We start from the raw sequence: 12,570 nt of genomic DNA, 5'->3' as shown, positions 1-12,570 counted from the left end.
GCCAAATTTTTTAAAGATATGCTTACAATTAATGTAACAAATAGCCTTTGTTGAAATAAATGCTGCAATCATTAAAGCTTTTTAATTGTTTTCTTTACCTTTGCATACAAAATCAGCTTCCTTCCATTGTCCGCTGGAACTGCAAACTGCAGTGGAATTTCCACTTTCGATGACATAACCAGGCTGGCAAGTATAAACAACTTTGTTTCCATAAGTTGTTTTGTTGACTGCAGAATATGCATTTGGAACGGAAGGTGGGAGCCCACAGTCCACAACTGCACCAAAGGAGGGGGGGAGAATAAGTTAAGACACTATAAGGCACTATGACATGCAAGGCCCAATTTCTTAAAGTAACAATGGCTGCCACTAAGCACACATTTGAAGCACATTCGTCACCCCAAAGAATATTGGGAACTGCTGCTTAGCCCACAAAGCTATAATTCCCAGCAGCCACAACAAACTACAGTACCCAGGATTCTTTGGTGAGAAAAATGTACTTTAAATCTATTGTGTGTATGTAGCCCTAGGGTACACAACACAGAACTGAGACAACCCCAGCTGCTTAAATCATGAATTTACAAACACATTTTGCTACATTTATATGTCTTTACTGTTGCCAGCCACTCCAATCTCTGCTGAGCAGTGAAAGATTCCAGGGATCTCGGCATTTAATCAAAGTTTGTGTTTCCTTTGAGGAAAATGAGGCATGGTGGAGACCGTAGCGCCTTTTTGAAATATGGTTTATTTGCACATACTTACACCTGAGCTTGGATAGAGAGAGGATTCTGAGCATCACAACTTGCGAGGGGCTTGCTCCCGACAGCAGCACACCATTGGGTTCAAAAGCAGCCCAACACCATCTCTCAGTCTCCCTCCCCCCCCCCCCCACACCGTGTCTATCCCTCAGGCTGTATGGCATCTCTCTCCATCCTTCTTCTTCCCAAAACCCTTTCTAAAACACAACCCGAGCCTCATGCAAAAAGGACACTTTTTCTCTGGTGACATCACACCCCCTGTAGCCCTGGCAACCTTCCCCTCCCAGCTCTGCTATTGGCTTTTGCTAACTGGCACACAGCTGGGGGAGGGACTCCACCTCACTTCCTGTCTGCCACTGAATGTCCCGATGGGTAACGACTATGCCATCTCCTGTTTTGTTCTTTGATGGCACCTCTCGCAAGTCAGTCTCCTGAGGAAACTCGCTTGACTTTTGTAAAAAGGTAAAGGACCCCTGACAGTTAAGTCCAGTCACGAACAACTCTGGGGTTGCGGCGCTCATCTCGCTTTACTGGCCGAGGGAGCCGACGTTTGTCCACAGACAGTTTTTCTGGGTCATGTGGCCAACATGACTAAGCTGCTTCTGGTGAAACCAGAGCAGCGCACAAAAACGCCATTTATCTTCCTGCGGGAGCAGTACCTATTTATCTCCTTGCACTTTGATGTGCTTTTGAACTGCTAGGTTGGCAGGAGCTGGGACTGAGCAACAACAGCTCACCCCGTCACGGGGATTCGAACCGCCGACCTTCCAATCGGCAAGCCCTAGGCTCAGTGGTTTAGACCACAGCGCCACCCGCGTCCCTTGCTAAATCCATTGACCAAACCCCACATTTACTGATTTCAGACATTATGGGGAGAACTGGCACCCAGAAATTTTAGGGGATCCTTGCCCTCCTGCAAACCCAGTTAAGGAACTAATGAGAATGCTTATAGTTTTGATGCCATACTTTTTTTGGAGTGGTTGGGTGGGGGGTGGGGGATGGGAGCAACTTTGTGATGTGTCAATTTAAAATGGAAAAGCAGCGGAGGCGAAGAGTCCTGAAACCATTTCCCATCCATTTTTCTGCTCAGAATCACAAAGCCAAGCAGTTTTCTCTCCCCAGTGGGTTGAAACCACTGGAAAACACCTAATTTGAAAGATGAGAGGAACATGAGGATAACCTGTAGCAAAAAAATGGCAGGTGAAGCTAAGCACCTCTCCCCATTCGTTCTCTCTGCTCAAAACTGCCCACCAGCAGAAGCCTCTTTTTTTAAAAAAAAAGTTGCAGAAAACATTGAGATTTCAAAGCCCATTAATAATAATAATAATAATAATAATAATAATAATAATAATAATAATAATTTATTATTTATACCCTGCCCATCTGGCTGGGCTTCCCCAGCCACTCTGGGCAGCTTCCAAAAAATCTATTAAAATACTGTAATACATTTAGTGAATCTCCAGCTCTACCTACTAACTGCTGTAGAAGCTTGACACTTTTGCACTTTAGGTGTGGCATTTAGGTCAGATGGGTGTTAGTGCAAGGGCAGGAACTATCCCCTCTTTTATCAGATCCTATAGGCCCATGCTGCAGCACATGGGACCATCATCTCTCTAAAATCCCATACTTCACATGGCCCTGAGTCGGTTGAATTAGGTACCTGGTACAGGCACTGGATGTTTTTCACCACAGTTCTAAAATATTTCCGCGCCTGCCTGCAATGTTGCCATAATACCACTGCGATGCCTGCATAGCATCGCCTTTTGAAATGTGCTGGCACACCTACTGGCATGGCTCATCAAAAGCCTGTGCGCTGGTACAACGAGTCTTGCACTCAAGCAATTATATAGCCTCCTTGAAGTATTCTGCCTTTTTATGATCATTATTATAATGATTATTTCTACTATATTATTACAATGACTGCCAAAGCACAGTTCTCAGGAGGTGCTGCTATCTTATTTAAAATGAGTCATCCGAAGATTATGCCAGCTCCACATGGCAAAGTGGTAAAAGCTCCTGACTCTTGCAGGAGTGCTGCTGTTATTACTTTCATTTCTTTACATTTCCCCCCTGAAAACACAAGTCACTGTGATTATATATTTTCCCACGAGATAACTATCGTGCTAGGCATTTTCACAGAGAAAAAAGTGACAGAACTTGGCAGTTAAATTCTGTGTGTTCTTCCTCTTTTTAGGGTCCCAGACACTCATACAACACACAAGCGACAATGTCTTAAACCGAACTGCTCCAGAAAACAGAAATTAAAAAGCAGAGGGCTGTTTTATGGGTGTAGGCGCAGCTACATTTTTTCTGAGTCGTATCTAGGGCAGACTTTTCTGCTCCCCTTTCTATTGTTAGCAGCGCATAACATTTTGTTTTTATGCTGTTTTACTGCAGACCACAAGGCAGAGGGAAAGAAGAAGAAGAAGAAGAATTTGGATTTGATATCCCACTTTATCACTGCCCTAAGGAGTCTCAAATCGGCTAACAATCTCCTTTCCCTTCCTCCCCTTCCTCTGTGAGGTGAGTGGGGCTGAGAGACTTCAGAGAAGAGTGACTAGCTCAAGGCCACCCAGCAGCTGCATGTGGAGGAGCGGAGACGCGAACCCAGTTCACCAGATTACGAGACTACCGCTCTTAACCACTACACCAAGGACTGCCTTGGTAAAGAAAAGAAGGAGAGTTATGCTATCACCTCTGCTGAGAGGCCAACTGCCCTTCAGCCTTCCTCATCTGTCACCTAGTGGCAACCGTTCCATCAAGCTCCCTGAACTTTTTCATCGCAGCTGGTCGTTATAATATCTCTAACGTAAAAAACTAGTACGTAAGGATATATTTTTTCTCCTCCCACCCCATCTCTTATTCTTTGCATTTCAGGTCTTTTAAGCCTGAGGGCAGGGGCTGTCTTACTACCGATTTTATTTTTTTTAAGCCACTCTCTTTTCAGCTAAACAGAGCGGAAAAAATTAATTACTGAAATAAATAAATGCATTGCTGCATTTATTCATTTTATGCACTACTGTTTTGTTTTTGTAAGACACTGTGAGTTATTTGAGGAAAAGTGGGGGTATAAAATACTTTAAACAACACACCTCTACCATTCAGTGTTTTGCTTTTTACGTTAGTAAAAAAATTGAATCTTACTTTCACTATGAGTAATAATTCAATTGCCTAATACTTGCAATGTAAAATGAAGCATTTTCAGTAACGTAGTAACTATTAAAGAGCTGGTCAAAACTGATAACAAAATGATACCAAGGTTTACCATCAGCATGGCTCTGTCTTAAGGGAAGGGATTTATCATGTAAGGTAAGGTAAAGGTAAAGGACCCCTGGATGGTTAAGTCCAGTCAAAGGCAACTATGGGGTTGCGGCGCTCATCTCGCTTTCAAGCTGAGGGAGCCGCCGTTCGTCCACAGACAGCTTTCCGGGTCATGTGGCCAGCATGACTAAACTGCATCTGGCGCAACAGAACACTGTGATGGAAACCAGAGTGCACGGAAACACCATTTACCTTCCCGCTGCAGTGGTACCTATTTATCTACTTGCACTGGTATGCTTTCAAACTGTTAGGTTGGCAGGTGCTGGGACAGAGCAAAGGAGCTCACCGCATTGTGCGGATTCAAACAGCCAACCTTCCGATCGGCAAACCCAAGAAGCTCAGTGGTTTAGACCACAACGCCACCCACATTTCTATTTATCATGTAAGCTGCAATCTTATGCCTGTGAACCTGAGAGTAAGTCCCACTAAACACTGTGGGAAAATGTTCGCAAACCTGAACACTTAACTTTCAGGTTTGTGGTGTTCGGGAGCTGATTTGTTCGACAACTAAGCCATTCAGGAACCAAGGTACCACTGTACTAGGGATTCAACCTTGGAATTGAGTGCTTGTCAATCATCCCGGTGCCTCATCAGCTAGAATACTGGAAGATGGGTTTACCACTTACTGCACAATTGGGCAGAGCATACAGACATGTTTTCCCTTGTATTTCAATACCTAAAGGGGCCTAAAACTGTACTCTTTTTAAAAACACAAGCATTCACCTTTGCACGAAGTATTTGCTGTACGCGAATGAAATGGTTCCACTCCATTTTCTGTTCGGTATCCTTCAATACAGTAGCACTCATAGCTTCCTAATGTATTCACACACCGTCCTCCAAGGCCACAGATGCCTGAGATTCCACATTCATCAAGATCTAGAAAATGTAATACAATTGTGACCGTCTTTTTATGAAGACTGCTTCAAATATTTTGAACCCATTGGTAGGCAAGAGCCATCATGCAGCAACAATTATTGTTTAGAGCTTACCTAGCACCAAGTTGCCCCACTGAAATTAATGGACCTAACTTAGCCATGTTCATTCATTTCAGTGGGCCTGCTCTGAGCAACTACCACACATAGTGCTTTAAACTATAACATACATGAAAATGACTGGTCCTTGGGTCAGGGGGCTTTCAACAGTGAGGGAAACAAGAAAAGAAGTTCTACCCCTGTCAGTGGCGGAGGAAGCCGATTGGGCGCATGGGGCAGCGTGCGTTGGGGGGGGCAGCCACCCGAGGGGCAGGGCCAGCTCCGAGTCTGCCTGCCTCCTCCCACTCAGCCATCCTACAGCTGAGGGGGAGAGGGAGGGCAGACCGTTTAGGGCAGCGTGGAGCCTGCGGGCACCCAAGCCACCGCATCACTCCCAGGAGAGACGTGTGGCTCAGGTGCGCTGCAGGCCCCACGGTGAGTGCCACCCGGCATTTTGTCACCCCCCTCAGTGGCGACACCCGGGGCGATCTGCCCCCACCGTACCCCCTTCCTCCGCCCCGGTTCTACCCCTGCCACTGATTTGCTATGTGCCCTTCAAGAAGTTAGTCTCTGATATCTGCACACGTACATATTGCAGCACTGAAGCAATTTTCCCACATGCACTTGCATACACAAGACCTCAGATATGAGAGTACAAAACACAATGGCTATGTTATCAGCTGTGGGAGAAAACAGATGCAAAATACGTAGAACAGTAAGCCTGGACTTGGACTATGATGAAGAGGGGCTGGGGTGATCTGTCAGACCAGCAGCACAAGAGGCCTGGGTGACAGAAACCAATGGCAGCCTTGAATTGGGGCCTCCAGAGTCCATAAGGGCTCATGCAGACTCCCGCTTGGTCCTGCCACCTGTAGAAATCTGATCTTTACTGCTGGACCGGAGTAAACATCAATTGGATTTCCTGTAGATTGACGTTTGCTCCGATTTAGCACGAAAGAGCTGGTTTTCCCAGGGAAAGCAAGTGGAGAAAACAGAAGGTTTGTCCACACTTCCAGTTATCCTGTGCCTTAGAAAGCATGGATCTGAACAGTTTCCCATTTGTCTCGTGAAAAAACACTAACATAGCACATTTGATGTGATTTAGATGTATATATTGCAGCAAATTCAAAGCTTTACCTGGAAATTATTTTTACGGGGAAACTTGTAAATCTATAGCAAACTCATATATTCCCTTCCCTGAACATTAATTAGGTTTCAGAGGTGGGGGAATGAAGGCTTCTCTAAACCAGTTAAAAATAATAATAACTACAACTTTTATTTTAGATTTGACTGGTATATATTTTAGTTGTCAGCTTAATCAGCATGATAGTCATTCCTGTATCTTATTAATTTTATGAAACAATGCATTTCTAAAAATGAAATACTTTCTGCTAAAAATATATAGCAGAAAATTCCCCCTCTCCTACATAACTATGTGGAAATATGGGTTTGATCTTCCTCAATTACAGCTCCCAGCAATTTTGAAAATGAAAAGTGTCAATTTAGACATGCTCAAGTAGTGGAAAGGACATACATTAAAGAGAGAAACAGCTTTAGATGAAAACTAAAACTCTCTCTCTCTCTCTCTCTCTCTCTGTGTGTGTGTGTTCTAAAAAGAACATAAAGGAAAACAGTAAAAATTCATTATGACTTGTTGCTGCTGTACTTACCTATACATTTTGTGCCATCATTGGGAATGAATATCTTGTTTTTACTGGAAGCCTGGAAGCCTTCTAGACAAATGCAATAAAAGCTTCCTTGTGTATTGTGGCATGAAGCATGCTCTCCACAAATCTTGCTTGCTCCAATATCACATTCGTTTTTGTCTGACAAAACATTAAATTTTTTTTGCAGAGGTTAAAGCAAACCATTAAATATCAGTATTATTCTCTAATTATTTTCTACCATTTAAAAAGAGAATTTGTTTTTGTTTTTTTTAATTATTAAGTTTTCCACAATTATACCACATAACAGAACAGATAACACAAAAAGGAAGGGGGGGAGTGCATCAAAAAAGAAAACAGTACAATAAACATCTTATCCACCACCATAAAAGAGATAAACAATAAAAGCAAACTTAATTCTTTAAAAGCCCATACTTATTTACATATTGCTTGACTTCCTCCATTCCCTCCCTTCTGAATTTCCTTGTGTCTGTATGTAACAGGGGCTCAGTTTGTTCAGTAAAGGCATATTATTAATATACGGAGTACAGTGGTGCCTCGCAAGACGAAATTAATTCGTTCCGTGAGTTTTTTCGTTGTACGAGTTTTTTCGTCTTGCGAAGCACCACTGCATTTAAACACTGACAACGGCGGTGATGGGCGGGGAGAAGCAGGACAGCTGCCGCAGCCAGTACCTCAGACTCACCCGTGCGTTGTGGCCACCATGCGACGCGGCTGCTGGAGGGCGGCGGGGCTCAGGAGCGCGACTCAGCGGAACTGCCACCAGGGAGAGAGAGGCGCTGGCGGCAACGGCTCTCTGAGGGGAGCACGCGAGGGGGGAGGGCAGCGGCGCGAGGCACCAACCGTCAGCGGGAAGGTGGGAGGGAGCCGGAGGAGCGGGGAAGCGAGCGTGCGTGCGTGCAGTGACCATCGCCATGACACGAGAGGCAGGGCCGTTTCATCTAGCGAAGCAAGCCCTTAGGGAAATCCGTCTTGCGAAGCATCTCAGAAAATGAAAAACCCTTTCATCTAGCGAGTTTTTCGTCTTCCGAGGCATTCGTCTTGCGGGGTACCACTGTATATTTGAGCAGTTTTATGTGAGCAGCAGTATGTCCCGCCATTCACCCCTGGAGGCCTTAGCGTTATTATAACAAATCCTAAATTTTAACGGTTCAATTGTTACTCAACATATGCCTTTGTGAAGTTGCAAGAAATCACACAGCAGCTTGCAAATGTCCACCTACCTTGACAGTAAGTCCTCCCATTGCCCACAAATCCATAATTACAGGTGCAGACGTTTTTGCCATCTCGCTGCTGGCATGTGGCATTAGCATGGCAAGTGGCGCACACATCAGAAGGTAAAGCACTCGTGGCATCTATAAAAAAATAAAGCACTGTAAATTGATACTGGTAATTACCTAGCAATGCACTGGACAACTAACATTTGGGGCATTTTCAGCCTCCCAATGAATCACACTCAAGTATAACAGCAACGCAGGTACACAAGATAATGTTAGTTCTCATACCAGCACCATGTGCTTCTAGAGCCAAGGAGCAGAGAAGCAAGGCAGACATAATGACGCAAGCCTTCTTCTATCCAGATAACAGGCCTGGATGGGCTCATTCCCACAAAAAGCTAAGGACTAATAATTACTGCAATGCGTTATACGTAGGGCTGCCTCTGAAGATGGTTCGGAAACTTCAGCTGGTGCAGAATTCAGCAGCCAGGTTGCTCACCGGAGCAAGACGGTTTGAGCATATTACACCAATTCTGGTCCAACTGCACTGGCTACATTAGTTTCCAGGCCTAATTCAAAGTGCTGGTTTTGACCTATAAAGCCTTAAACGGCTCAGGGCCACAATACCTCAAGGACCACCTCTTTCCATATGAACCTACCCAGACCCTGAGATTGTCTTCTGAGGCCCTTCTTCATGTGCCTCTTCCTCAAGAGGTTCGGAGGGTGGCAACATGAGAACAGGCCTTCTTTGCAGTGGCTCCCCGTCTGTGGAATGCTCTCCCCAGGGAAGTTCGCCTGGTGCCTTCATTATTTACCTTTAGGTGCCAGGCAAATACATTCCTTTCTAACCAGGCCTTTGGTTGACTTGATCAATATCCTATACCCTTTTAAAATGTGGCTCTTTGGGGAGGGGATATTATTGGGTTATTGTTTTTATTTTTATTTTATATATTGTGATCTGTTTTGTAAACTGCCCTGAAACCTCCAAGTATAGGGCGGTATATAAATTTTAATACAGTGGTACCTCGGTTTACAAACTTAATCCTTTCTGGAGGTCCGTTCTTAAACCGAAACCGTTCTTAAACCGAGGCGTGCTTTCCCTAATGAGGCTTCCCACAGCCGGTGCCCTTCCATCATTCAGCTTCTGTTCTTAGACCAAGGTAAAGTTCTCAAACCAATACACTATTTCCGGTTTTGTAGAGTTTGTAAACCGAATTGTTCTTAAACCGGACTGTTCTTAAACTGAGGTACCACTGTATTAATTAATTAATTAATTAATATCAACTGGAATTCTTACTAGAATTCTACAGAGTGTTGGGAAGAAGGAAATCTGAACCACCAAAGAGGTAGCCTGATTGTGGCAACAAGAACTCCTGGATTATTTTGTATGTTTTTTTAACATTGTCAGATGTTTGTTATACTTTATTTTTAACTGTATTGTTTTATTCACTGATGTGTTTGTTGCTTTGGGCTCCTTTGGAAGCAAGGGCAACATATGAATTTAAATAATACCTGCTCCAAAGCAGGGCAATCCACAGTCCAGTTACAACACTGAGTCTTGGCCTAAGCTTCTGCCCTCATCTCTGGCACTGTGCTGCTGCCAGCCCAGGAGCAAAACTACCAAACACAGGCATGGGGATTGGGGAAAAAATGTTGGCCAGTACTCTTTGAGGATTACTCTGTTGCCCCCAAGTAACTCTTGGTTTCGGAGCAGCAATTTTCAGGGCCACGGCAAGGAAGGAAATGGTTAGCATCTTGAACAACACCAACTGTGATCCCAATTATTATTAGTCTACCCACCATGAGTGGTTACTATTTGCATTTTTAAGGAAAGTGAAGGCTAAATGCAGACATTAACCCAAAGGTTCCATAACATGCAAATACATTTTAAAGAAAATACCGATCACCGTTATTTGATGTGACATCAATTTTACTCGGAATGCTAAAAATGCACAGCTGAGGGCTCAAAACAAAACCTGGAAGCGGGCAACCCCCCTGCAGACATGTGGGCGGTTTTCAGGAGAACTGCTATTTATACATTTGTACGCATTAGCAGCTTAAAACAAGGCAAGCTCGTCCGTCCGTTCCTCCATCATATTTACGTATTACTGTACACACCAGAGATGGAGCAGATTTTGTCTTCACCTGGTGTGCATTAAACCTGTTTTATTTCCCTGGTTCTCCCCACCCCAGACCCCCCAAAAACCACCCCTTTTCGTGAAAGCTGTCGCCATCTGCGCACATACAAGGGCTGTCTTCGACACACACACACACACCCCTCGGGGATCAAATTTCCAAACCCAATGGAAGCTGCTTGGAGGAGAAATGCAACAAACAGGCATCTTTCTCCAGGAACAACAGGATAGATATGGATCATGGCACATGTCCTGCACACAGCGCTTCCAACAGGGGAGCATGCCAGAGCCAGAGTATGCGCGGCCACTAAAGGTGCGAATTTGAAGAAAATAGGAGGGGGGGGCATTGGCATAACCAGGATTTATTTGGGGGGGCCAGCCACACTTCTTTGAAGTCTCTCAGCCCCACTCACCTCACAGAGTGTTTGTTGTGGGGGAGGAAGGGAAAGGAGATTGTTAGCCGCTTTGAGACTCCTTAAAGGGAGTGAAAGGCGGGATATCAAATCCAAACTCTTCTTCTTCTTCTTTGGGGGGGCAGAACCAAGTTATCTGTGATGCAATTGGTCAGTTAGTTAAGTATTTTAATTGATGGGGGGGCAGGGAATCCCTGCACCATATAATTTATCACATGCACATCGTCTGGATGGCAATGCGCATCAACTTGGGGGGGGGGGGTTGACCCCCTCAAAAAAAAATGGGGGGGACGAAGGGAACCCGACTCCTATGGCAGCCAACACAGAATCACACAACTCATAGGAACAACAATTGGTTTTCGGTGCTACCCCCCCCCCCGATCCTCGAGCTTAAAGCTTCTTTTTAAAAGTGGGCTAGAGAAAAGTTAAAGAAAGCAAGCTGGAAACGCGTCTTTCTTCTGCACTGTTTCCACGGTGGCTGGAGCTCAGCTCCGCCTCCGCGCGCTCCCCTCTGCACATGGCCAGAGGCACTCTTGCTCCAGCAGAGATCCGAAACGCGCCCTAATTTTCTCCCTTGAGCAGGGCAGAGGCGACGCTTACCCGGGTCCGCCTCTCCTCCTGAAGGGGACGAGAGGAGCAGGAGGAGGAGAAGGAGCAGGAGCGACGGAGGCGGAGGTGGTGGCTGGCGTCGCGTCTCCGCCGCCGGGCTCATGGCGCCTCCAAGGTCCGCCTTTCCGCGCCTCCCCGCAGCTCTGTCGCCCCGGAGGGTGAAGGGCGCCTCGGGCTCGCTCTCCACGCCCCCTCGGCCGCCAGGCAGCGAGCGGAGGGCTCCTACCCGAAGCCTCGCTTCCCGCCCGCGGAGGCGGCTTCGCCTACTGTCTTGGTCCCCACCCATAGGTGCCAACTCCCTGGGGTGCCCGAGCAAAATTCCCCAGGAAGGGGCAGGGCACCCACAAATTTCGGTGCCAGGGCCATGGGCAGCAGCCAGGATTTTTTTTTTTGTGGGGGCGCAGAACCTCAATTTGCTATGTATTTGTATTTATTTTTATTTATTTGGGGGGAGGGCAGCTACCCACCGTCCCTTGGCAACGCCCATGGCCAGGTGTAACAGCAACAACTTTTTAAGCTCGTGTCATGATGACTAAGCCCAACTCTGAACTATGTTTCTTGCTTTGTTTCAACATTTGGAGTTTCAGCCCTGAGCTATTATTCCTTGAATATTGCCTATCTTCTTTCCATATGCCACCCTTGCTGCGGTCTCTGTATGAAACACACAAGTGGCCGTACTGATAAGAATTATTTGTGGCTTTACGAAACGGTGGCTATTTTCAGCTAGCAGCCGAAATGGTGATTCTTTGTTTCTGTAAATCCCCTTATTCTTCCTGTTCAAACTGAAAAGTCGGAATATGTAGTTACAGTCTGAAAAAAAGCATCTGAAAAATCCAGGCGCAATCTTCAAAAATACCTGTATTTTTTCATAGCAGGACAGCTAACAAGTATAATTTAGGTCAGGATAATAGCACAGAGTTTAAAAACAAAGCCTTTTCCAGTGTCACCTCTCTCACCTAATTAAAACCAGCAGTGGGCGAGCTCTGAAGCAAAATAGCTGTAAATCAATTGTTTGCTTCCTTTTGGCTTCTTTCTTGTAAGCCATCCCAATAACTTTATGTTACGGGGTTGCAAACAAATGTCACAAGCAAATGAAAATCTGCTTATGGCTACCTGATGAGCCCAAATTATAAGAATAGTATAGACAGAGATGGTTATTTGGAAGCTACAATGTTTGAGATCATAAGGGCTGCACAGCGTTATAGTTTGTCACACGCTTCAGTGTGTTTTGCAATGCTTGCAGTGGAAAACATGGTCAGGAAGCGAGAACCTCACATTTTGGAAGTTGTTGCAACAGCATTTCAGTCGATTCCTTGGTCATATGCTATCCTGCACATGGGAATTTAAAAAGGGAAACCAAAAGGTCTGTTGCAACATGTTACTGAGCTGTACTGTGCAATTCTAACCATGCCTGCTCAGAAGTAAGTCCGGATGAATTCAGTGGTGGGGTGTATTCCCCAGAAA

General features: G+C 45.3%; 1 protein-coding gene across 1 annotated transcript in view; it reads right to left on the bottom strand.

Annotated features, from left to right (window-relative positions):
- The window catches only part of SUSD1 (sushi domain containing 1), a gene marked incomplete at its 5' end in the record, with an annotated part of 35,227 nt that extends 23,835 nt beyond the window's left edge, over positions 1-11,392 (bottom strand). Inside the window, 5 exons of the mRNA XM_083419776.1 lie at positions 99-275; positions 4,800-4,952; positions 6,718-6,873; positions 7,956-8,087; positions 11,098-11,392. Coding sequence (XP_083275902.1) covers positions 99-275; positions 4,800-4,952; positions 6,718-6,873; positions 7,956-8,087; positions 11,098-11,392 — 913 coding nt within the window. The remainder of the gene's footprint in view (positions 1-98; positions 276-4,799; positions 4,953-6,717; positions 6,874-7,955; positions 8,088-11,097) is intronic.
- Positions 11,393-12,570: the final 1,178 nt, after the last annotated feature.

Source organism: Podarcis tiliguerta, assembly GCF_965153285.1.
Source record: "Podarcis tiliguerta genome assembly, chromosome: 17".
In the NCBI taxonomy this organism is placed as follows: domain Eukaryota; kingdom Metazoa; phylum Chordata; class Lepidosauria; order Squamata; family Lacertidae; genus Podarcis; species Podarcis tiliguerta.
The sequence above is the reverse complement of the archived record's forward strand: the minus strand, read 5'-3'. Positions and strand labels throughout refer to the sequence as shown.